The following is a 26,706-nucleotide window of genomic DNA, read 5'->3' as shown; positions in this document are numbered from 1 at the left end:
GGTTGCAGGTTCCTTTTCGGGTGGTAGCACTGACAAGCGGGACTGCTAGTTGGATGAAGGTTTGCTTGTTTGTTTTCTTTCTGGGGAAGTTCTTTTGCTATTTTTGGATGTAGGTCACAATTTTCACCAGATTGTGGTCAGTTTTGTTTGGCCTATCTTTCTGGGTGCCTTCCCCAGTCGATAGCGATTATGACATACTTTAAATGTAAATTGCTCTTAGGCCATTGCTCTCTGCATCTCTCAGAGGGGACCAGGTTCTGGCTTAAGGTTCTTGGTAGGCATAAGAACTCGTGTGACTGATGACCCCAAACTTACGTAGCACATATCAGTTCAGATAGCTTCAGGGAGCCTCCGGGGCTCGCCCAGAAAATGGCATTTCATTACATTCAATGCTGTTTTTTTTTTTTTTTACTATTTGCATCATTTGCAATATTTGAGTTACTTACATGATCTTATTTTAGGTGATGTACGTGAGAACTTGAATGGGACTATACAACAGTGGAGTCAGTTTGAAGAAGACCTTGACCGTCATTCAGCATGGTGCCGAGAGTTAGAATCTTTCTTCAAGGATCAGCAACTGAGTGCCTCTCTGGAAGAGAAACGAACACGCATCAAGGCTCTGACACAAAAACGGGAAGAAGTTGTACGTTATGAGCGAGAGATTGATGTCTTCGTTGATCAGGGTCATGCACTTGTTCGTGTCTCTAGTGTAGATCGTCTCAAACCTCTCATTACTCAGTTAAGTAACCGCTACCAAAGTCTTCATATCCTCACAAAGGAGGCTGTTACAAAGTGGCGAGGAATTCTTGCAGACCATGAGAGCTATGAGGAAAAGTTTGAGGAGAATAAAAAATGGCTGAACACCATGGAAGAATCCCTTGATGATTTATTGAATGAAAAGGATCCAGAAAAAAAGGAGAATATCTTGCAATACTTGCTCAGTGAGCGCGAGCAGGCCACACATCGTCTGGGGTCCACTACTACCATTGGTGAAAGACTATACCCTGATACTGCTACAATAGGCAGAGAGAAACTTCGTCAGGATTTAAGGTCAATGCGTGAACACTGGGAGAAATTAGAAGCTTCTATTGTGGAACAGCACCGTAAACAAGAAGCTCAAACCCTGCAGTGGTCTTCCTTTTCGGATAGTACCCAAACTGCACGCAATTGGCTGGATAACATGGAAAAAACCATTGTTGTTGATCCATCCAACTGGCTATCATTACAGGAACTTCGGTCTAGGCTATTAAAGCTTAAGGTCAGTTTTGAATTTTTGGTTACCTTAACTATAATAGTAATATAAAATTAATCACTTGTCATAAGAAATGTGTAAAATATAACAGCAGTCTTAAATTATAATATACATTATATTAAATATTCAAATTTGGGTTCCAAACAGACAACATTACAAGATATTACATCACACAAACGTGTGCTGGATGCTGTAAAAGAGCGTGCTGGTTACTTACTTCAAGCATCACCGAGCAACAAGGATGTGATGACAGCAATGGTAGAAGTCCAGTCCCGGCATGAGACACTTGCAACAAACACCAAGAAGAACATTGAGGACTTGGAATGGATGATAGATAACCTCAACACTCACCAAGACCTCTCTGCCTCTCATGCTGAATGGCAGAAGGACATGTGGGAGAAGCTGCATTCATTCACAGGTAAGAAATTTGATGAGGGGCTTCATTTTTGTATGTAATGATACATGACAAAGGAAAAATTTATGAAACCAGCAATAATTACATTCTAACAACTATCAAGCTAATACTCTGAGCTAACTGATATAATGTATTACTAAAGATAAATAAGAAATACTGTATCTGTATTAATTTCTTTTCAATTCAGAAAATGCATTATGACAAAACTAGTGCTTCATATTAACTTTCATTGATTGCTGCAGTGCACAGCTGAATTACTAAGTTTCAGTTAATACTGTAACCAAATGTTTTTTGTTTTTAAAATTCAAATTTACCTGAGGGCCACCATCTATAACCCATGCACTGTGCCAGCCAACGTATTATGGGTGTGCTGGCGCGCCAGCCATGTGATGATGTTAGTATATTAAAAGATTCGAAACTCCCATGCATACAAGGGACTCACATTTGCTTCCTTAGGCCTTAACTAACCATCCCTCATCTTGAAAAAGTCCTGAGTTCCTCACTTGCCTTCCTAGTAATGTGGCCTAGGTTACTAAGGCATATGTAACGGTCCTAACGCCATGTCCTTAGGAACTTGCAGGACAGACATACTCTGAGCTACTGAAATTTTAACAACAGGAAGTGAGTGATTATCATTACATATTTTTCAGGCAAAATGTGTGCTATGTCCAGTTATAAGATTTAGGCTCATATATATATATATATATATATATATATATATATATATATATATATATATATATATATATATATATATATATATATATATATATATATATATATATATATATATATATATATATATATATATATATATATATATATATATATATATATATATATATATATATATATATATATATATATATATATATATATATATATATATATATATATATATATATATATATATATATATATATATATATATATATATATATATATATATATATATATATATATATATATATATATATATATATATATATATATATATATATATATATATATATATATATATATATATATATATATATATATATATATATATATATATATATATATATATATATATATATATATATATATAATATATATATATATATATATATATATGTCGTACCTAGTAGCCAGAACGCAGTTCTCAGCCTATTATGCAAGGCCCGATTTGCCTAATAAGCCAAGTTTTCATGAATTGTTTTTCGACTACCTAACCTACCTAACCTAACTTTTTCGGCTACCTAACCTAACCTACAAAGATAGGTTAGGTTAGGTAGGGTTGGTTAGGTTCGGTCATATATCTACGTTAATTTTAACTCCGATAAAAAAAAATTGACCTCATACATAATGAAATGGGTAGCTTTATCATTTCATAAGAAAAAAATTAGAGAAAATATATTAATTCATGAAAACTTGGCTTATTAGGCAAATCAGGCCTTGCATAGTAGGCTGAGAAGTGCGTTCTGGCTACTAGGTACGACATTATATATATATTATTAAATTTGACCGAAAAAGTAAGATTAATAATTCTAACACGAATTTTCTCAATATTTCTTATGTTTCTTTTCACTGTTGATGGTAATTGAAAAATCAATTCTCCAAAATTCATTTTTATTTCTAGTCTGACGCGACACTTGAACGCGTTTCGTAATAACTTATTACATTTTCAAAGACTTTTAGTTTACACACACACAACTATAACCTGCAAACACTAAACAGAGTTCTTACCATGCTATGATTAAACAGCTTTCATTTTATACCCCCATTTTGGGTGAGGTGATATGTTACCATCAGTTTTGGATGAGGTGAACAAAACTTTCAACACAGGACAGAACACAAAACAATGGGTATTACTTGGGTAAATTGAAGGTAAGGATGGAAGTAACTGCAAAGGGCTTATTGGCCCATATTTCCTGATGCTTCTATATTGGAGCAGAGTCTTGAAGTGGGTAGAATATAGTTGTGCATTAATTGGCTGTTGATTGCTGGTGTTGACTTCTTGATGTGTAGTGCCTTGCAGATGTCAAGCTGCCTGCTATCGCTGTATTTATCGATGATTTCTGTGTTGTTTGCTAAGATTTCTCTGGTGATGGTCTGGTTGTGGGAAGAGATTATATGTTCCTTAAAGGAGCCCTGTTGCTTATGCATTATTAATCGCCTGGAAAGAGATGTTGTTGTCTTGCCTATATTCTGAGTTCTTTGAGGCTTACAGTCCCCAAGTGGGCATTTGAAGGCATAGACGACGTTGGTCTCTTTTTAAAGCTTCTGCTTTGTGTCTGGAGAGTTTCTCATGAGTAGGTTGGCCGTTTTTTAGGTTTTATAGTAAATCGTCAGTTGTATCTTCTGATTTTGTCTGTAGGGATAACATTTCTATTAGCAATATCTTTCAGGACCCTTTCCTCCATTTTATGAGCTGTGGAAAAGAAGTTCCTGTAAAATAGTCTAATAGGGGGTATAGGTGTTGTGTTAGTTGTCTCTCCAGAGGTTGCATGGCATTTCACCTTCCTTTTTATGATGTCTTCAACGAAACCATTGGAGAAGCCGTTATTGACTAGGACCTGCCTTACCCTACAGAGTTCTTCATCAACTTGCTTCCATCCTGAGCTGTGGCTGAGAGCACGGTCGACATAAGCATTAACAAAACTCCTCTTGTACCTGTCTGGGTAGTCACTGTTGGCATTTAGGCACATTCCTATGTTTGTTTCCTTAGTGTAGACTGCAGTGTGGAAACCTCCACTCCTTTCCATGACTGTTACATCTAGAATGGGCAGCTTCCCATCCTTCTCCATCTCGTAAGTGAAACGCAACACAGAATTCTGCTCAAATGCCTCCTTCAGCACCTGCAGATGTCTGTCATCAGGTACCTGTGTAAAAATGTCGTCAACATACCTGCAGTATATGGCCGGTTTCAAGTTCATGTCGACTAAGACCTTTTGCTCGATGGTACCTATGTAGAAGTTCGCAAACAGAACACCTAGGGGAGAACCCATGGCGACCCCATCTACTTGCTTATACATGTGCCCATCCGGGCTCAAGAAGGGTGCCTCTTTAGTACAAGCTTGGAGTAGTTTCCTTAGAATGTTTTCTGGTATGTCAAGAGGAGTACAGGCCGGATCACGATACACTCTGTCCGCTATCATCCCGATTGTTTCATCCACAGGTACTGTACGTTGGTAAACAGTGATTCTACGTCCAACGAGGCTCTTATCCCTGTGGCCCGTGTTCCCCGCAGTAAGTCAACAAATTCCTTTGGAGACTTCAGGCTGAAGGCGCAAGGGACATAAGGAGTCAGCAAGCCGTTGAGTCACTTCGCCAGTCTGTACGTGGGTGTTGGTATCTGGCTGATGATTGACCGAAGTGGGTTTCCAGGCTTATGTGTCTTGACATTTCCATACGCGTATCCCGGTTTATTTTCCCCAATAATCTTTGGCAGGTGGAGTCCGGATTTCTTGGCATTCACAGTTTCGATCAATTTGTTGACCTTTGCTTTCAATTTAGAAAGCAAAAGTCCTGGTAGTTGGACCGAGTTCTCTCCTCCTCTTCTCCTCGGTTTGTGGTGGCCACTTCCGGTCAGGGTTTTTTTTGGCATAGGCTCTTTTTCTTGTTGGCATTGGCCTCTAGGGGTTTCTGCTGTTTTGATCCTGGTGATACTTCTGTTTGCTTTCAGCTGTCACCTTTTCTGGCGAGGTATGAGACTGCTGCTTTCCGGAGGGATCCTAGGGTTGTTGATGCTTGGTTGGTCTGGCCGGGGGTATATCGTGTGTTGTGTCGGGTTGCGGCTCTTCTTTGTTTCCTGTGTGCCACGGCCTTGGTGGCCCAGGGACACACTTTGGGTTGACAGGTTTTCCTTCTTCCCTGTTCCAGTGTTTGGGGTCTCCCAGGTCGTCCGCCGAGTCCTTTGGTCCGGACCGCCTGCGGTCTATCCTCGTGCAATGACTTTTGTGTGTTTGCTGTGTTGGCGATCGTCTCCCGGGTTTGTCCCTCTTGTGTTATCTTTGGGTAAGTAGTTCCGGGAAGCCAAAGGGGCTCCCCCCAGAAAACCAGTGTTGAATGTAATGAAACGCCATTTTCTGGGTGAGACCTGGAGGCTCCCTGGCAATCCTCCCTCCCTCCGGTCGGCAATTTTTCATGTTTTTGACATCCAGTCTCGGAACTGGGGTGTGGATAGCCGGCGTGAGGTTCTGGGGCTTCCCCTTTTTTCTCCTGGGGAAGGGGAGAACTGTGCAGACAACCGGAGCAATAACGGGGTGACATCATGCTCGTTTTCGTTTGGGGAGTTCTGTCCACTAGTTCGGCTTTCAGTAGCAATTTCTTAACCAGAATAGAGGTTTGTTTTGGGGCACTTACCTTTCTGGGTGACTGATCCAGTCAGTGGCAGATACAGAATGCTTCCAACCACATGGGGGTTTCTATAGGCTATTGCTCCTCGTGCCTCTCTGAGGGGGCCAGGTTCTGGCTTGTGGTCCCTGGTAGGCCTAGAACTCCATTCACATTAATGCCAAAGTCTAATATATCCATATCAGCCTGGATAGCTCCGGGAAGCCTCTGGGTCTCACCCAGAAAATGGCATTTCATTACATTCAATGCTGGATATTTCCATGGAAATGCACACAATATTCAAATTAGACAAGTTTTTATGGCTTTATAGGTGGCAATCTTGTTAAACAGGGATGATCTCTGTCTTCATTTTAAATTATTTATCAGTCATAAACAAACATATTATATATCATGTAATGGGAATGAGAAATATGGGTAGGAGATGCCTTTTAAAATTTGGGAGTATTGTATAAAGAAAATGGTCTAAATAATTATCTTGAAGCAGTTTGTATCATTCTAATGGTTTTAACTGATGTGTATTATAGATTACTCTGGAAACAAGTCTGTGCTGCAGCAGAGACTAGACCATGTGGCTGAGCTTGAAGATGCTAAATGTGATGGCAGGAACATGATTGCTCAGATCAGCTCACATGCTCATCAGTTACTGGAGAAGCTGCCAGCCCGGGCAAAGGAGACATTGGAGCGGGAGATCAACAACATGAAGTACGATTAAATGCTTTACATTTTAAACAATCCCATTTAAATCCAAAAATGCATTTTTGGCTCAATTCACCTTCTTCAGAGCATTTTTAGATTCTAGAAATGATCTGAAATAGTCGAATTGAGCCAAAAACGTGTTTAGCATTCTCTGTTTTTTCACATGTATATGTGTATGTGTATGTATGTATATATGTATGTATGTATGTATGTGCATGTATATGTATGTGTATATATATGTATGTATGTATGTGCATGTATATGTATGTGTATATATATGTATGTGTATGTATGTATATATATATATATATATATAATATGTAAAATTCAGAAACAATCAGGCAGAATTGAGATATAATCAGATATAATTAGGTTAGTCAGGTTTCTAAGTTAGTATTGCCTTAAATTAAACAATCTTTATGTATTTTATAATGAAAACCCAATGTTGAATATAATGATTTATCTTTTTCTGGAGGTGCTTCAGTGGCTCTGCTGCTAGCTGCACTGAGATAACTCCACATTTATAAGTCATCAGCCCCTACAAATCATAAAAAGCCTACTAGGGACCAGAGGCCAAAACCTCCAAGAGGTGCAAAGAGCAGGAGATTCATGATCACCCTCACCAAAGAATCAAACCCCCCAAAAAGAAAGTGAAGCAAAACTGGCAACTGCAATGTCCACAGAAAGTAAACAAACAATGCAGCAAATGACTTGACAAATTATCTATACACCAGGTGGCAGCACCATTAGAGGTACCAACTCTCCCTGTCAACAGCTCTCAAATCATGAGCTGAACAAAAAGCCAACCGACACACCTGTACCCTGAAGGGTCCAAGGAGCCACTGAGATCTCATCTTTGCAGGAAACAGGTGCACATTACCTTTATGCTAGTTTTCTGGAGGGTCCAAATGGTGGTTTCCTGTTGCTAGCTAACCACAGAGAAAAGAAAACAGGACCCACCAGGGGAGGAGGAGAGCAATATTTAAACCCCTAAGGGAAGAGTCCAGGATTGGAAACCCTGGGCATCACAAGCCAATGGGGACAAGGAATACTGACCAGTTAATGAGCTGCATTACCTACCTGATCAACCAGGCTGTCATTCATACTTCAGGCTGTGATCAGCCATGTCTAACAGCCTGGTTGACCAAACCATCAACCAGCAGGCCTAGTCAAAGACTGGGCCACAAGGACGTTAATCCCAGAAATCAATGTATGGTAACTGCAAGGTTACCCTGTTAGACCTCCAAAATTCCGAGCTTGAATATCAGCCTAAGACATGTTAGAAAACATAGCTGCCAAAGCCACAAACTTTGGAACATTATGGGCCCTGAGGAGTATGTGTATGGAGTCAGCCTCCACTACATCACTTTCTAGTGCATTCCATTTACCTAACACTGAAAATGTTCTTTCTAATGTCTCTGTGGCTCATTTGGGTACAACCTATCCCTCCTTGTGCATGTACCACCTGTGTTAAATAATCCATCCTTGTCTATCCTGTCAATTCTCCAAAGAATTTTGTATGTGATGATCATGTCTCCCCAAACCATTTTTCTGTCTTCCAGCGATGTAAGGTGTAGTTCACACAGCCTTTCCTCGTAACTTATGCCTCTTAGTTCTGGGACTAGCCTAGTCCCCAGAACACATCTGAACTCTTTCCAGAACTCTTCTTTCTCTTTCATATACATGTGAACTCTTTCCAGCTTCGTCTTGTGCATGACAAGGTACGAGCTCCATGCTGGGACCGCATACTCCAGGATTGGCCTTACATACATGGTATACAATGTTCTGAAGGCTTCCTAGCACAGGATTCTGAAGGCAGTACTGATGTTAGCCAGTCTTGCATATGCCCCTTATGTTATCTTTTCATGTGGGCTTCAGGAGACAGTTTGACTTGATAATGGTCCAGGACAGACCGAAATGTCATTGTCTTCAATTTCTAGTGTGTGGTTTGGCCAACATTTTTATGCCACGTTATTGTGACTCTTCATCTGCTTCAAGGAGAGGATTGGTGTGATATCAACTCCTAGATCTTTCTGTGTCTGTTTCATGCAGGACCTGAGTTTTCAAATGGTTTTCCCTGGCGCTGTTTTCTTGGCATTGTGTTCTCAGCTGGTTTCTAATGGGAGGTTTTGTTCCCCTTCACCTTTATGAGAAGGCAAGATTCTGATTATAATTCCCTGTAGGCCTCCATAAGTCATAAAGTCATATGTTCCCAAGGCTTTTCTGGGGAAAGCCCTGTCAGCTCCCCAGAGCTAACTGGGTTGATATGAATGTATTAGACTCTGGCATCAATCAATGCATATGGAGTTCTAGGCCTACCGGGGCCCACGAGCCAGAACCTGGCCCCCTCAGAGAGGCACGAGGAGCAATGGCCTATTGAAACCCCCGTGTGGTTGGAAGCATTCTATGTCTGCCATCGACCGGGTCTGGCACCCAGAAACATAAGCGCCCCTAAACAAATCCCTATTCTGGGTAAAATATTGCTATTGAAAGCCGAACTAGTGGACAGAACTCCCCAAATGAAAAACGAACAAACGAGCATGACGTCACCACGTTTTGCTTCCTGATTGTAGCATCAAAGGTGTTTCATTACATTCAACATTGGATTTTTTATAAATATAATATTATTATTATCATTAAATGTTATTTATTTTTAGGACAATTTATCATAAAATTTTCTTCTATTAATTTTTTTTTTAATTTCACTCTAGAGAAAACACATTACAGTATTGAATGTGTCTAATTAAAATTAAATGTTATTATAATTTCTTTTCATTTTGTGTGGTTTAGGTATGAACTGGCCAAATTTGCCAGCACTTTAGCTGATGTTAAACATGGCTTAGAAGAGCGTTTGCAGCAGTGGACAGAATACGAGGGCACCTTTGACCGTATCATCTCCTGGCTAAATGATTCGGAAGGAACACTCAAGAACTATGGTCCCAAGAATTCTCTGCAGGAGAAGACTGAGCAGCTTGAGCGTTTCCAGGTATGCCTGAAACAGAACTATCCTTTGATGTAGATTGTTTATTTACATTTAGTTAGTAATATATAAGATTAAAAGGTATTTGTTTTGATTGGATTGTGATGATTGAATATGTATCTGAGACACTTTTTAAGGATTTTATAATAAAAATTATAACAATTCAGTGCAAGTGCTATATGTATACATCTTGATGATACCCTGTTAGGATCCTGTTGTAATAGCAACTGCAATTACAACAGCTGTGAGGTTTGGGTGTACAGGTATAACAATTTTCACAGTCTGAGCTCTTCACCATGCACTCAGTGGTAAACAGTGTGACTTTATTGAGACCCTACTGTCCAGATGGTGGAGTGAGGATGCAAGAGGAAAGTCCACTCTTTAGAAATGTGATTTGTGTGCAAATGCCATTGTATCACAGCTTATGGAAAAAGTGGCAGCATCCTTGGACACAAACTATGCCTCCCATAAAATGCTGAACCCTGTCAAAGCAAATGAATCAGTTTGCTCCACATGAGGAACAGGAGTGTGCAACCACAGCAAGTGAACCCCAGGACCAGAGAACAGGACAACCACTGTCTCTGAAGAGGATGGAGGTCACCCTTAACAACTGGAAGCTAACATAAATAAGAACTCCACTTTATATGAATAATCTCCCCACAGAAATGGACCCCTCAAACCTGGGATAGAACTGAAACTCAAAAACACTCCAAAGACCACAATGGCATATGTGGTGGAAGAATGTCCTTGCCAATTTTATTAAGGCCACAGAAAAAAGGTTAATCCCAAAAGCAAGCAAGATAAGGCTGCCAATGGCAAACAATATACGGCAACAGTATTAGGCATAAACTAATACTTCCGAAACAACCACATCAAGAAGGACAAGACCATAGACACAGTAGATACCCAATGCAAAGGAAGAACTGGAAGAAGGCACACTTGGAAACCTTGCAATGCAACCTCCCTGAAGATGGCAGGAAATGTAAAACTAAAATATCTGCCACCTGTCATCCATACAGAAGGTGGTATAGTAATCTAAAAAAAATCATACACGAAGCTTCATGTATGCAATCAATCAATCGGCCTTCGATCTTCTGGGAGAGCCCTAAAGGGGCATTGAGTGAGGGCAGGATGAATTGAGGACCGAAGTGGCCACATAGGAGCCAAAAGGAGAATGGAACCTACAAAGGTCTACGTGGATAAGAAATGTAGAAGCACCCGAGCAGGAAGAATTGGAGAAAGAAACTCTGCATGACCCATTTCAGGCAATATGTAGTCACAATCAATTCAGCATAGCCTGGAAAGAGGTTCATGGATGAAGGACACATCTGATCTAAGGGAAGGGGGAATTATCAAGAGAGAGAGAGCACCAAGCCATTATGACTGGCCATTATGACTGGGACTGGATGAGGGGTAGGAATGGTGCCCAACCACTTGGACGGTCGGGGATTGATCTCCAACATGCATGAAGCAAGACCGTTGCTCGACCATCCAGCCCAAGTGGTTGGGCACATCTGATCGAAAGTGAGGCAAATAAATCTACCAGACGACAGTTGAATGTCTCACTTTTCCATTGATAGAAGGCCTTGTCCAGAGGCTACTCCATCAAAATAAGATGAAAGCAGGAAAGTACATGTTAGACTCTTGAATGCAGACCACATTGAGAACTTAACCCTTGAGAAACTAGAAATTAAGTTATCCTCAATCCACCCCAACAGAAAAAGTGACTAGGTGGATTTATACTAGAACAAATAGTTAATAACTAGGAAGCAAACCAATTGCAACCAGATATTAAAGCCATCAGGAGAGGAATATGCCACAGTGCCATCCAAACTGCCTCAAGCTCCCACACTGCAAAACAAGCTCACTGCATCTGCAACAACCAACAGTGCCCCAGCCCTCAAGAACAAACTCATCTGTGAACAACTCTGGGTGGGACTCCAGATTGGGATAGGGTAACTTGTAAGGGAAGGGGAATTGGGAGGGCAAAGGATGTGTCAGTAAAGTAAGAGGGATACTTTATAAGTGGGAAAGGAAGGGAAATTATTGTATATTACAATAATTCATTCATAATTCATAATATTATTCATAAGAATGTGTACACAAAGAACATAAGAAAGGACAGTTTAAAAAACATGAGTTACACATACAAATGAAGCCAGCAAAACAAAGTGTTTCTGTCAAACCTTAGAATAATTTAGATAAAAATAAAAGGGTGGGAATTCAAAGAATGAAACACAGTGTAATTTAAGGGCCAAATAAAATAGCTAAATTTCAGTGTGCAAAAAAGTCACATATAAAAAGGTTACATTGAAAATATTAAAAATGTATTGAAGGATTGAAAGAAGCCGTCTCTTATGGGTGCATTATTTTTGTTTAACACCATGCTGGAAATCAACATTCATATTGATATATTTATCACTCGTCTAGAATTAAACAGCTCTCTGTACATAGAGAGTAACCTCACAAATGCTGAGGCAAGCACCTCAGTGCTGTAGCTCTTGCATTTCACCACCTTCCACTGTCAGAACCATGTGATGCCACATGGTAAAACATAATATATTACCATCTCCACAGTCCATGCTCTTTGACCCCTTGAAAGAAATTAATACTACTCTTCCCTAAGTCTAACGGTTAATCATAAGGTGTGTTCTTCTCCTCATGGTCTCCCTTACGACCTACTGCCCACCTGATCCATAGTGCCTCTCTTCATGGTCTCCCTTGCAACCTACTGCCCACCTGATCCATGGTGCCTCTCCTCATGATCTCCAAGACCTACTGCCCACCTGATCCATAGTGCCTCTCCTCATGGTCTTCCTTACTACCTACTGCCCACCTGATACATGGTGCCTCTCCTCATGGTCTTTCTTACAACCTACTGCCCACCTGATACATGGTGCCTCTCCTCATGGTCTCCCTTACAACCTACTGCCCACCTGATCCATAGTGCCTCTCCTCATGGTCTCCCTTAAGACCTACTGCCCACCTGATCCACGGTGCCTCTCCTCATGATCTCCAAGACCTACTGCTCCCCTGATCCATAGTGCCTCTCCTCATGGTCTCCCTTAAGACCTACTGCCCACCTGATCCATAGTGCCTCTCCTCATGGTCTTCCTTACAACCTACTGCCCACCTGATACATGGTGCCTCTCCTCATGATCTCCAAGACCTACTGCCCACCTGATCCATGTTGCCTCTCCTCATGGTCTTCCTTACAACCTACTGCCCACCTGATACATGGTGCCTCTCCTCATGGTCTTCCTTAAGACCTACTGCCCCCCTGATCCATAGTGTCTCTCCTCATGGTCTTCCTTACAACCTACTGCCCACCTGATCCATGGTGCCTCTCCTCATGATCTCCAAGACCTACTGCCCACCTGATCCATGGTGCCTCTCCTCATGATCTCCAAGACCTACTGCCCACCTGATCCATGGTGCCTCTCCTCATGATCTCCAAGACCTACTGCCCACCTGATCCATAGTGTCTCTCCTCATGGTCTTCCTTACAACCTACTGCCCACGTGATCCATGGTGCCTCTCCTCATGATCTCCAAGACCTACTGCCCACCTGATCCATGGTGCCTCTCCTCATGATCTCCAAGACCTACTGCCCACCTGATCCATGGTGCCTCTCCTCATGATCTCCAAGACCTACTGCCCACCTGATCCATGGTGCCTCTCCTCATGATCTCCAAGACCTACTGCCCACCTGATCCATGGTGCCTCTCCTCATGATCTCCAAGACCTACTGCCCACCTGATCCATAGTGCCTCTCCTCATGGTCTTCCTTACAACCTACTGCCCACCTGATCCTTGGTGCATGCTCCTCTACTCTAAGAGCTTTTCCTCTCTCTTGCCATTAGACAAATAGCCTTGTAGAACTGTGAGTGGGATTTTTGGGAGGAATGTGTCATTGCCGTGTATCTAGCTAAACTCATCAGTAGTGACTTTCTAAAATATAGTGTCATTCTCATTAGTAGAGGGGATAATATTTGCTTCAGTAAATGTATGGAATTTTATATGTTTTAGTTGCTTAATAATAGTCATAGTTCTTACTACATGGTAAGGTAATAGTTCTTAATAATAGTCATAGTTCTTACTACATGGTAAGAAGCAGTTAAGTAATGTAGATACAGTATTAAGACTGAATATTTAGTGTTGATCATTAATACCATATACAGCATTACAACAGTGGTACTTAGTGTACCATATAATGTATTCTTGTTAATCATTGGCTCTAGAGGGTATGGCAGGGATAGGAAGCCCTTGGTTGTGAGTTACTCTTATCTTCTTAATATACTCAATGAGAAAATTTTTATTTAAGAAAAAGTATGGACATTATTTTCATTGTGGCAGTAATGTTTCTTGGAATTATCAGAGCATGATAGGAAGGAAGTCAAATTTGACCTGGAAAAAGCTATTATTAAAACTGTTAGTTGTGTAGTAAAGAATGAGGCAATTATTTCCCAGCGATTTGGAGCAAATGTAACATTTATTTTAGGTTCATTTTTTTATTAAGTTGACATAAGTATATTTTAAGTTAGCTAAAGGCACTCTTATCAAAATTTCTGTTTGAATCAAGAGATGGTAATACATAAGAGTATATTATTTGTTTAGATATTATATATATATTAGGAGATTTTCTTTTCATGTAATATACAAAAATATAATTTTCTTGTTTGATAAAATGCAAGAGCATATTATCCTTTTACGTAACATATATAAGGATATATTATTTCTTAGTATTACAGAGAACCACTTGGTTTGCGAACCTCTCAGGGATGAGACCCGTCGGTTTCCGTGTAAGTTCGTAAACGAGAAATGTAGGAACAAAAATAATTGAGAGATGTAGGAAAAAAATAAATGAGAAATGTAGCAAAAACAATCTAGAGGAACAAATGACAGGTTCATAGCATAAATGCAACACTATTTTGTTTGTACTTACCAATAAGAGAGTTCCTGATCAACTTGTTATGTTGATTATCATTGTTGATGGAGCATAGTTATTGGAAGAGGTGGTGGTGGTGGTGGAGGTTGATGGTGTTGGCTTGACTGAAGTGTAGGATGATGATGATAAGGTAACCTCAGATGTTGAGGCATATGGGTCAACATGTGATGAATCAGGTGCAGGTGGGGGCAATGCCAGCTTTCTTGGAAGCTTTTGCAAATGACTATTTAATTGACATTTGTTTTATTCCCTTTGAACTTGTTTTCAAGAACTTCACTTACAAATTGTACAGGCTCATCATGTCCTTAGTTTCAAACTCTGTTACTCGTTTCCATAAATGCCAGTATGAATTCAAAGTGTTTCTGAATTTGATTCCACATTCCATTTTTCCTGTAATGCTTCTTTATCCTCTTCCCCTTCCTTGCCATCTTCTTCATTGCACTTTTCTGGCATTTCTGGGGGGAGCCCCTTCAGCTTCCCAGAGCTATCCAGGCTGATATGCTAGTGTCAGACTTTGGCATCAATCATGTGTGTATGGAGTTTTGTGGGCCTACCGGGGACCACAAGCCACATTGTGCCTAGATTGTGCAGATATATCCAACAAAGTCATGGAATGAACACTCCAGTCTCATGACAAATCAAAACAATGGGAACAATGGGCCGTGAATGTGTGACGTCACAGGGTAGAAGGCACTAAAGTGGCGCCCAACACGGTCAGTGGGCAAACTAGACCATATCCCAGTCACAACATTCCGGGTCGATGCGAGGCCTGGCGGACCACTTCCTCACTTCCTGAACGTAGTTCCGGAAGCGTGAGACCCCAACCCTGTTCGTGAAACTGGAACTTTTGGATAACTTAAGTTTGCAAACTAAGTGATCCTCTGTATATAAGAATATATTAGTCATAATTTCTAGAGAATCAATAGTCTAAATGTATCGAGTATGTGCTAATTATTGGTACATGATTTATAGTATTAGTTTTTATTTAGAAATTAACTAATTTGTTAACATCTGCAGCCTTACTATGAAGACAAAATTATTAATTGCAGTAATTACACAGTACAATACAGTGGAGTTCCACCTGAATGGAACTGTCTCCAGCTGAAGTCTGGTGCAATGCAAGGATTCATTCTGGTTATAAGATCATTCTGATCAGTTACAACAGAAAATAATGGAAGACTTCATGTGTGAGACCAAGTATTCACTGGGCTGGAATTCAGTGTCCATAAATATAGAAGAAATTTAATCAAATATTAAAACATTTATTTTTTCTGTTGGTTTTGTTTAAAAATGTACAAACAAAAGTGGGTTTGCCATTTACGTGCATTAATTATTGTTTTAATAAAACAATAATTTTCTGTGGGGAGCTCCTTCGGCTCCCTGGAGCTATCGGACTGATGTGTGATATAGTAGTCTAGGTCATTAGTCAATGAAGTTCAGCTTACTCGGGACCACAAGTCAAAACCTGGCCCCCCTCAGAGAGGCAAGGGAGCAATGGCCTCTGGAAACGCCCCTGTGGTTGGTGGTATTCCCTGTCTGTAATTGACTGGGGTTAGGCACTCAGAAAGGCACTCATAACAAAACAAACTCCACCTGGTAACAAAATTACAACCGAAGACCGAACAGGGGGGGCAGAACTTCCCCCCCCCCCCCAACTCTCAAGAAAACAAGCAAACATCATATACCGCTGCTGCGCCGCTTGTCCATGCAGCCCTTCCCTCCCTGGGAGGGGGGAGAGAGGGGAGCCCCAGAACCCCCTCCCCCCTCCCCCACGCTGGCTACTCATACCTCCAGTTCGTTGGCTGATACCTTCCCTAAGCGCCTTGTAAGTACTACCCCTGGGTGGTGCTCAGTTGGCTTTGTTGATGGTGTTCCACCTGCAAGCTTCATCTTGGTGACAGTATGAAGTTTCATGGGGATCTTTTCACCATTTTCTGTCTCTTTGTAGGTGATCTTCTATTTCTGATCAGATTGTCTTGTCCTTTCTTTGCTTTTTCTGGACTGTTATTTGATGCCGAATACGGTCGCCTCGTATCCTGCGGCGCCTTACAAGCTGCTTCAGCTTGCGTTCGGGATGGATGTCACTTCCGCCCCGATCCATAAGCTTTGTTGGGCTTTGTTTACTCTCTGACTTGCTCATGCGTCGCCTGAACTGTCCTGGTCCTTGGACAGGGTGCTCTCTTTTCTCTCTTCTCCTTGGCTTGTGGTGGCCCCTTTAGTTGAAGATTGTTTTGATCCAAGATCCAAGATCCAAGGCTTTGTTTCTGTTAGCATTGGCCTCTGGGGGTTGGGTTTATGAGCTTCATGCACTCCTCCAACGCAGAGGTTTCTGCTCCTTCGGTCCTAGTAATCGGTTTGTTCAGTTGCAGCCGTCTCCATCTTTTCTGGTGAAGAATAAGATGGCAGCTTTCCAAAGGGGTCCCTTTAGTCATTGATGTTTGGTTGGTCAGCCTGGTGTGCATCATGTGTTGTGTCCGGTGTTGGCTCTTCGCTGTTATTTGTGCGCCTTGGGTTCAGTGGTCGGGGAGTCGCTTTGGGTTGATCCGGTTTCCCTCGTTCCCTGTTCCAGGGCTTGGGTCTCCCAGGTCGCGCGCAGGGTTATTAAGTCTAGCCAGCCTGTGGTCTATCCTCATGCCCATGACATTTGAAAGTTTGCTACTTTGACTGCCATCTTCGACAACATGTCTTGAGTTGACATTCGGGCGCAGGATGTTTGGAAGTTGAACTAGGTCCTGGCCACTTGTTATTTGGTCAGCATGCATGGTCCTGCTCGTTCGTGCATGGCTTTGGGTCGCAGATTGCAGCCAGTTTTCTTGACTTTGAGTTGAGCGCATGGCGGCTGCCTCCCGGGTGAGTCCCTCTTTTACTTATCTTTGGTTATGTAGCTCTAGGGAGCTGAAGGGGGCTCCCCACAGAAAATCAGCATTGAATGTAATAAAATGCCATTTTCTGGTTGAACCCCCGGAGGCTCCCTGACACCCTCCGTCCCTCTGGTTGGCGATTTAGTTTTGCTTTTGATGCTCAGTCTCCGAACTGGTGGTGTGAGTAGCCAGCAGGGGGTGTGTCCGGGGTCCGTCCCTTTCCTGGGGAGGGAAGGGCTGTGCAGAGAAGCGGCACAGCGGCGGTTTATGAGGTTTGCTTGTTTGCTCATTTCCTTGAGAGTTGGGGGAGTTCTGCCTCCCTTTTCAGTCTTTGGTTGTAATTTTCTTACCAAGTGGGGTTTGTTTTGTTATGCCTATCTTTCTGGGTCCCTAACCCCAGTCGATGGCAGACAAGGAATTCCCCCAACCACAAGGGGCGTTTTCTAGAGGCCATTGCTCTCTTGCCTCTCTTACAGAGGCCTGGTTTTGGCCGGGGTCCCCGGTAGACTGAACTCCATTGACTAATGTCCTAGACTAATATATATCACATATCAGTTCGTTAGCTCCAGTGAGCCTCCAGGGCTCACCCAGAACATGGCGTTTCATTACATTCAATGCTGTTTTTTTTTAATAAAATAGTGGGAAAATAGCAAAGTTGACTCGGAGGATTTATGCCAGAAGGGGCCCTATATTATTCAGTGCATTCAAGAGGGACTCCACTGTATTTATTACAATATCCTTGGGATGGCTATATTGTAGTAATCAGTAGATATGCTTTATTGTATTTATAACAATTATTGTAGAATTATTGGTTTAAATAATAAGACATAACATGAGTGTCTGTAGCTTGTACATTAGTGAGTGTATTAATCTAGTGAGTTAGGATAGATACTGCTGAGAATATCTACAAGGTACTTTGTTGGAGTGTTCTAATAATATATCACTAATACAATTGTCTGGTTTCTTTAGGAATTTCTGCGTGTAGTAGAGAGCCGGCATGTGCTCGTGCAGGAATTCATTGCAATAGCCGATAACCTTGAACAAGTAAGACCTCGTCTCGTTATTATTGAAGTAAGTTCTCTTACGCATAGTATGAACAGATGAGATGTGACCTACCTTGTCACTGCTTAATAAGAGGTTGGCAGCCAGAAAGTTGAAGTTGCTGAGTTTTACATGACCAAATTATTCTATACTTAAAAATGTGTAAAAAATTTGGCTATATTTACTTAAGTTTCGTATTTAGAAACATAATGATTTCACATTCCACATTGAACTTAAATCCACAATGGAGACGAAAATGTATAATTTTGTAGCAAGTTTCATAAGCTCTTTTAAGCCCTTCTGACAGTCATTCAGGAGCTGGATAAAGTAATCTCCACTGCTTCCCTTTCTCCATTGTCATCTGGCAAGAATGCTAGAAAATCTCCATCATAATTAAGAGTAAATGTCAACAGTCCATTGTATGAATAGGCTATTACCTAAAGGACCAACTGAGTGGATGCTCTAAAAGAATCTTTTCATTTATATTCAAAGCTCTTTTTCTTTTCACATTTTATACAAATATTTGTTTATCAGAAACTTGCAGTTTTCTATTAAACAAGTCATTTACTAAATTCATTAATGAAAAACTACTTCTGTAATTCATTTTATAAATAGATTTATCTTTAATATAAAAAAGTCATGCAAAGACTTCATAACTGAAGTGTAGTGAATAGGCTTGTACATTTCTGGCTGTCTTCGTTTATTTTAGTGGACATAACCTCATAAGCATTGTCTTGAGATTGTGAGCTTCTGTCATTGCACGAAGCCTTAACTATATGTCGTCTGGCATCCCAGTTTTGCATCACCAAGAGCTGTCATCTTGAAGGTACTCACTATAGAAGCATGGGGTGTGTGATCCCCCATACATTATCACATCTTCCCACAGAGCCATCACCTATATGGCTCGGTACCAACAACAACATCCTGAGCCGTGCCTCAGAAATGTTGGGGTTATTTGTAATGTGCTTAAACTACCTCTAAAATATGGTTATAAAATGCCTTGTTCTTTGATATTAAAATATATCCAGTAATATGTTTACTAATATTAACACAAGTGAGACTGGTTTGTGATAATAAGATTAACACTGTATACAGTACTATGAAGGCTGGCTAGTGATATACGATGAGTGCATTTAACAGTAAAGATTGGCTAGTTGACAGTGATATGATGAACAGCAGAGGCAGGCTAGTGATAATATAACACACTATACAACAGAGGCTGGTAAGTTATAATATAATGAAATCTCTCGATAACATGGACAAGCTAATCTTATGATGAATACATTGTAAACACAGGATGGTTAGTAATATGATGATCATATTATATAGTAGAGGCTAGTTAGTATTAATGAACACAATATATAGTAGAGGCTAGCTAGTAATAATATAATGAACACATTATATAGTAGAGGCTAGCTAGTAATAATATAATGAACACATTATATAGTAGAGGCTAGCTAGTAATAATATAATGAACACATTATATAGTAGAGGCTAGCTAGTAATAATATAATGAACACATTATATAGTAGAGGCTAGCTAGTAATAATATAATGAACACATTATACAGTAGAGGCTAGCTAGTAATAATATAATGAACACATTATGTAGTAAAGGTTAGCTAGTAATAATGAACACATTACACAGTAGAGGCTAGCTAGTAATAATATAATGAACACATTATATAGAAGAGGCTAGCTAGTAACAATGAACACATTATATAGTAGAGGCTAGCTAGTAATAATATAATGAACACAATATATAGTAGAGGCTAGCTAGTAATAATGAATACATTATACAGTATTGGCTACCTAGTAATAATACATTGAACACATTATATAGTAGGTGCTAGCTAGTAATAATATAATGAACAAATTATATAGTAGAGGCTAACTAGTAATACTGAACACATTATGGCATAGAGGCTAGCTAGTAATAATATGATGAATGCATTATATAGTAGAGGGGTAGCTAGTAATAATATGATGAATGGATTATATAGTAGAGGGTAGCTAGTAATAATATGATGAATGCATTATATAATAGAGGGGTAGCTAGTAATAATATAATGAATGCATTATATATTAGACGGTAGCTAATAATAATATTATGAATGCATTATATATTATACGGTAGCTAGTAATAATATGATGAATGCATTATATAGAGGGTAGCTAGTAATAATATGATGAATGCATTATATAGTAGAGACTAGCTAGTAATAATATAATGAACACATTAAATAGTAGAGGGTAGCTAGTAATAATATTATGACTGCATTTCACCAACTGACTGGGACCACATACTGTCTAGGGTTCATAATGAAAACAGTGGAATAAATACAATGTACCTATTGAACACATTGAACTAATTAATATTAGATGATCAGTTAGTACAGCTACAGTGAATAACATTTGGAAGTTTTTGATTTACACATTGAAGAGGTATAAGCCATCTTTCAGTTTTAGGCCTCCCTATTTTGCATTTCTTTATTAACCGGCACAAAAAGCCAGCGTTGAATGTAATGAAATGCCATTTTCTGGGTGTGACCTGGAGGTACCCCGGAGCTATATCAGGCTGATGTTTATATATTACACCGTGGCAATAGTCAGTCAATGGAGTTCTAAGCCGACCGGGGACCAGAGCCAAAACCTGGCCCCCTCAGAGAGGCCTTGTGCCTCGCAGCCACAAGGTGCAATGACCTAAAGACACCCCCGTGTTCCTCGTGCCTCTCTGAGGGGAAGGGGTCAGGTTCCGGCGCTGGTCCTTGGTTAGCCTAGAATTCTGTCGATTGACTGTTGCCACGGTCTAATATATACACATCGGCCCAGTATTACTCCGGGGAGCTGAAGGGGCTCTCCACAGACATAAATAAATATTATAATTATGGAAAGAGATTGTTTCAGTTACTGTATATAACATAGTTTATGGCACATTTGATATCTGAACATTAATCACAAATTTGAGGCTTGATAATTATAATGAATACCTTATTAGAAAACATTTTTGTCTGAATTTGTACATTAATAATGTGTAATTACATTTAATGTAGCTAATTACATAAAATTCCTTTGGGTTTGGAAACATTTTTGCCATTCCTCATAGGATGCAACTTTTAACAAATAAATATTTACAATTTTATTAATTATAATTGAAGACATACAGGAATTACATATCATAGGTTGATGATACAGCAAAATCTTAACTAATTGCTTTCCTTTTGATATTAAATTTACAGTATGTCATTTAGTTAAAAAAAAAATATATATATATGTTTAATATTTACTGCCATTTTTGTTGTTTTTAATTTGGTGTTAATTGCATCTCACTTTACTCCTTTTTTATGCCATTCTCTTATAAAAAATACAGGGTCTTGTATTCAGCATAATGCAAAATCAGAGCGAGGTGGACAAGATGAGCGATGATTCCTCTGACCTGATGGGCGTCTCTGGTGATACCAGGATCTCTGTTAATGTTCAACAGATTACCTCACGCTTTAAAGCTGTTCAAGTCACCGCAAAGGTAAGTATCTAAAATAGTGACACTCATAACAACACACAGCCCAGTTAGACATACCATCTACTGTATAGTATCGAGACGCAGTGCTGATAGACATACAATACTGTGTATTGTTTAGTAACAACACGCAGTGCTGATAGACATCTGTGTACTGTACTATATAGTAACAACACGTAAGGCTGATAGACATCTGTGTACTGTACTATATAGTAACAACACGTAGGGCTGATAGACATACTGTGTACAGCAGAGTAACAATATGCAGTGGTGATAGACATACAGTACTGAGTATGCATTTTAGAGCTATCACAGAGTGGTAGTCATGTACAGAGTGGTAGCCATATACAGAGTGGCAGTCATGTACAGAGTGGCAGTCATGTACAGAGTGGTAGCCATATACAGAGTGGCAGTCCTGTACAGAGTGGTAGTCATGTACAGAGTGGCAGTCATGTACAGAGTGGCAGTCATGTACAGAGTGGTAGTCATGTACAGAGTGGTAGCCATATACAGAGTGGTAGCCATGTACAGAGTGGCAGTCATGTACAGAGTGGTAGTCATGTACAGAGTGGCAGTCATGTACAGAGTGGTAGTCATGTACAGAGTGGCAGTCATGTACAGAGTGGTAGTCATGTACAGAGTGGTAGCCATATACAGAGTGGTAGCCATGTACAGAGTGGCAGTCATGTACAGAGTGGTAGTCATGTACAGAGTGGTAGCCATATACAGAGTGGTAGCCATGTACAGAGTGGCAGTCATGTACAGAGTGGTAGTCATGTACAGAGTGGTAGCCATATACAGAGTGGCAGTCCTGTACAGAGTGGTAGCCATATACAGAGTGGCAGTCCTGTACAGAGTGGTAGCCATATACAGAGTGGCAGTCCTGTACAGAGTGGTAGTCATGTACAGAGTGGTAGCCATATACAGAGTGGTAGCCATGTACAGAGTGGCAGTCATGTACAGAGTGGTAGTCATGTACAGAGTGGTAGCCATGTACAGAGTGGCAGTCATGTACAGAGTGGGTAGTCAGGCATAAAGTGGATAGTTATACACTGATGGATAGTTGTACACAGATGGACAGTTGTACACAGATGGATAGTTATACACAGATGGACAGTTGTACACAGATGGACAGTTGTACACAGATGGACAGTTGTACACAGATGGACAGTTGTACACAGATGGATAGTTATACACAGATGGACAGTTGTACGCAGATGGACAGTTGTACACAGATGGACAGTTGTACACAGATGGACAGTTGTACACAGATGGACAGTTGTACACAGATGGACAGTTGTACACGGATGGACAGTTGTACACGGATGGACAGTTGTACACGGATGGACAGTTGTACACGGATGGACAGTTGTACACGGATGGACAGTTGTACACGGATGGACAGTTGTACACGGATAGACAGTTGTACACGGATGGATAGTTGTATACAGATGGACAGTTATACACAGATGGATAGTTAGGCACATAGAGATAATCAGGTCAACATGACATAAATATAATTAACAAATATCCTATTCTTTACTTTCAGGAAATTCTCAAGAAGTGTGAATTAGGAGTTAATGACCACAAGGCCTTTATTGAAAAATATAACCAAAGTGTTGGCTGGCTTACTGCAGCTCAAGACAAATTAGCCAAATGTGTTGAAATGCAAGGAGATAGAGCAACTATACAGAAAAGGTTGGAGATAGGGAGTGAATTACTAGCAGAGAAGCAGAATGCATTATCACTTGTCAACACTACAGTGGAATTAGGAGAGAAACTTTATCCTTCAACATCTGATGATGGAAGAGAAGCTATTAGAATTCAACTTGAAGATCTTCAAGGAGCCTTTGACACACTGTTTGATAGTTCTTCCACTATGGAAAGAGACCTTCATAATAAGATGAGTAGATGGACAAACTTTGAGGAGGCCAGTGAACACTTAAAACAATGGCTGAAGGAGACTCAGGCACAAATTCCTGATGAAATCGAGTTAAAAACAACTCTTGATGAGAAACGAGCTCAGCTACAGACTTACCGTATGCTTTTGCACGATATCCTTGCCAAACAACAGACCATACTGGATGTACGTGACAAGGCAGAAAATCTCCCAGAAAAATCTGATCGTGTAAACTCATTCTTAGAAACAGCAACTGCTCACCACCAAGAAATGTTACAGCGCATTCAGTCTTATTTGGAACGATATGAAGCAATTGTCAGTGACCATCAACAGTACAGTAAGACAGTATTTGAAACACAAGAATGGCTAGATGCCACACAAAGTACGGTAGAAATGTGGGATGAATCTGTTAGCGACCATATTACTCTACATGCTAATCTTGAAAAACTTAAAAATCTTCAATTGAGTCTTCCGGAGGAGGAGCCTAGGATACTTCAGATAAGGACAATTGGCGAAAAAGTTATTCCTGGTACATTGGAGTCTGGTCAGATACATGTGCGTAACCAGATCGACACCACGCAGCAAGAGTGGCAAGGTCTTATATCAGCTGTCTCTTCTACCATTGAGAGACTTGAGGCTACTTTGTACCAGTGGGGTGATTTTGAATCCATGAAGGATGCTATTCAAAGCTGGTTACGTGAAACTGACAACAAATTGCATGCAGTTAATTTGAATGTCACTTTAGCAGAGAAACAAGAAACTTTAGATATGTTAAAAACCCTGCAGGGTGAAGTACGTGCTAAGGAGCTTGAAATTGATCAGCTAACTGAGCGTGCCCAGCACCTGTACCAGGGTAACCACTCCTCACGGGGCTCACAAGTCAACGAGCTGTGTGCTCGTTATCAGCAGATCTCTACAAAAGTCAAGGATGTCCACACCCGCTGGCACCAGTATGTTACTCATCATGCAGATTATGATAGTAGAGTTACAGAATGTCACAATTGGCTTCAAGACATTAAGAAGAAACTTAGTTATTGTTCTGATCTATCAGCTACATCCCAGGATGACCTAGATAAAAAGATGGAAACTATCCAAGATCTTTTGTTATATAAAGAGGAAGGGTTTTCAAAAGTACAGGGAACTGTTGAATTAGCGCAGACTGTATTAGCCAACACAGCTCCCTTGGCGCATGAACACATCAACCAAGCAGTTGAAAAGCTTCAACAGGATTGGAGTGCCCTTGCATCTAAGATGGTGGAAACTAAGACTTATTTGGATGAAACTATACACCGATGGGCTGGTTTCTTGGAGAATATTCATCAGCTAAACAAAACCATTGAACATGTGGAACACACCCTGTCTGATGTCAGTCAGTTCCAGTCTACACTCTCTGAGAAGAGAGCTCAGCTGGAGAGACTCAAAGTAAGTGCTGCTATATTATGGTTTATGTGCCGTTATTTATGCTCAGTGTGTTAGGCAGAATTGGCAAGTAGAGATAACCATTATCAGTAACAATTTAGGGGTTTCATGTAAAGTTAAAAAAATATATCTGCATTGTGCTAGTATAATTTTTAAATTACTGTATATCAATTGCACATTTTTATTTTTGTATTTTAGTGAATTTTTTACAAATGAGTTTCAACTACAGTATATACAGTCAAAAATATAAACACTTTAATTAATAATGAGAGTAAATATATCAGAGCTCAAATGTTATTTTATTTCTTAGTAGTTATAACTAGGACCTGGTTAAATAGATGGAGTGGTAAAACAATAGCAAAACTTGGAATAATGCCTTATTAAAAAGTTTTAATTTGCAAAACAGGAAAACTCGTATTACATCACAGTACTGTATTAATATTTCAGAGTTTGGAAGAAAAGCTTCGTTGTGAGAAATATGAAGTAGAGAGCCTGAAGGTTAAAGCCTCTGAGATGCTAGCAAGTGGACAGCAAGCCCAAGCAGCATCACAGGCCCAGAACATACTGAAACAGTTTGAGAATCTTTCTGATCGTATCAAATCCTTGCGAGGAGAGAGAGAGACTCAGTACCGTGATCACCGTCACTACAAAGAAGCCTATGATGACCTCCATGCATTTGTCAATAGGACACGTGACAAAATCCCAGCCCTTAAGCAAAAGAACTTGGGTGATAGACTTTCTATTGAAACAGCTGTGCAAGCTTTAGATACACTGTTAACTCGACAAGCTCAGGGCCAGATATTAGTGGATCAGCTTCTTCATCGAGGTGAAGTATTCCTTCATTCCACTTCACCATCTGGACAAGAGAATTACAAAAATGAGATGAGGGCTGTAAAGGAAAGTTTTGAAGAACTTTTCAAGGATATATCCAAACAGAAAGAGAATCTTGAGAAAACAGTAGTGCAGTGGCGTGACTACAAAGATGAATATGAGAAGCTCTCTGACTGGCTACAGAAGGCGGATGCCGACATGAAGGCCTACAAGACCATGCTGTATGCCAGCATTGGGGAGAAAACACAGCAAGTTAACAATGTCAAGGTAATAATATTTATTAACATTATTAATCACAAAATTTATAGTCCTTTAACTGTTTCAGTATGAAAATATAATATTATTTTGTGTATTTAGATTGACGTCATAGAATATAGTCTACGGAATATACTGTTCATAAAGTTAAACATTTCAAGCAGATGTTTTATGCTTCATCAGTTTGTTGTGATTGATAATGTACAATACATAATCCACTATAGATGATGAATATAAAGAACTTATGGAATGCT

General features: G+C 40.1%; 1 protein-coding gene across 6 annotated transcripts in view; it reads left to right on the top strand.

Moving 5' to 3' along the window:
- Nucleotides 1-26,706, top strand: part of LOC123775278 (uncharacterized) — a 477,428-nt gene that overhangs the window by 152,561 nt on the left and 298,161 nt on the right. For all 6 annotated transcript variants that reach the window (XM_069311593.1, XM_069311592.1, XM_069311596.1 and 3 more), the window contains 8 exons: nt 462-1,258; nt 1,400-1,670; nt 6,530-6,707; nt 9,492-9,687; nt 18,460-18,534; nt 21,901-22,053; nt 23,597-25,369; nt 25,814-26,464. In XM_069311593.1, coding sequence (XP_069167694.1) covers nt 462-1,258; nt 1,400-1,670; nt 6,530-6,707; nt 9,492-9,687; nt 18,460-18,534; nt 21,901-22,053; nt 23,597-25,369; nt 25,814-26,464 — 4,094 coding nt within the window. The remainder of the gene's footprint in view (nt 1-461; nt 1,259-1,399; nt 1,671-6,529; nt 6,708-9,491; nt 9,688-18,459; nt 18,535-21,900; nt 22,054-23,596; nt 25,370-25,813; nt 26,465-26,706) is intronic.

Source organism: Procambarus clarkii, chromosome 70 (genome assembly GCF_040958095.1).
Source record: "Procambarus clarkii isolate CNS0578487 chromosome 70, FALCON_Pclarkii_2.0, whole genome shotgun sequence".
Classification (NCBI taxonomy): Eukaryota; Metazoa; Arthropoda; class Malacostraca; order Decapoda; family Cambaridae; genus Procambarus; species Procambarus clarkii.
The sequence above is the reverse complement of the archived record's forward strand: the minus strand, read 5'-3'. Positions and strand labels throughout refer to the sequence as shown.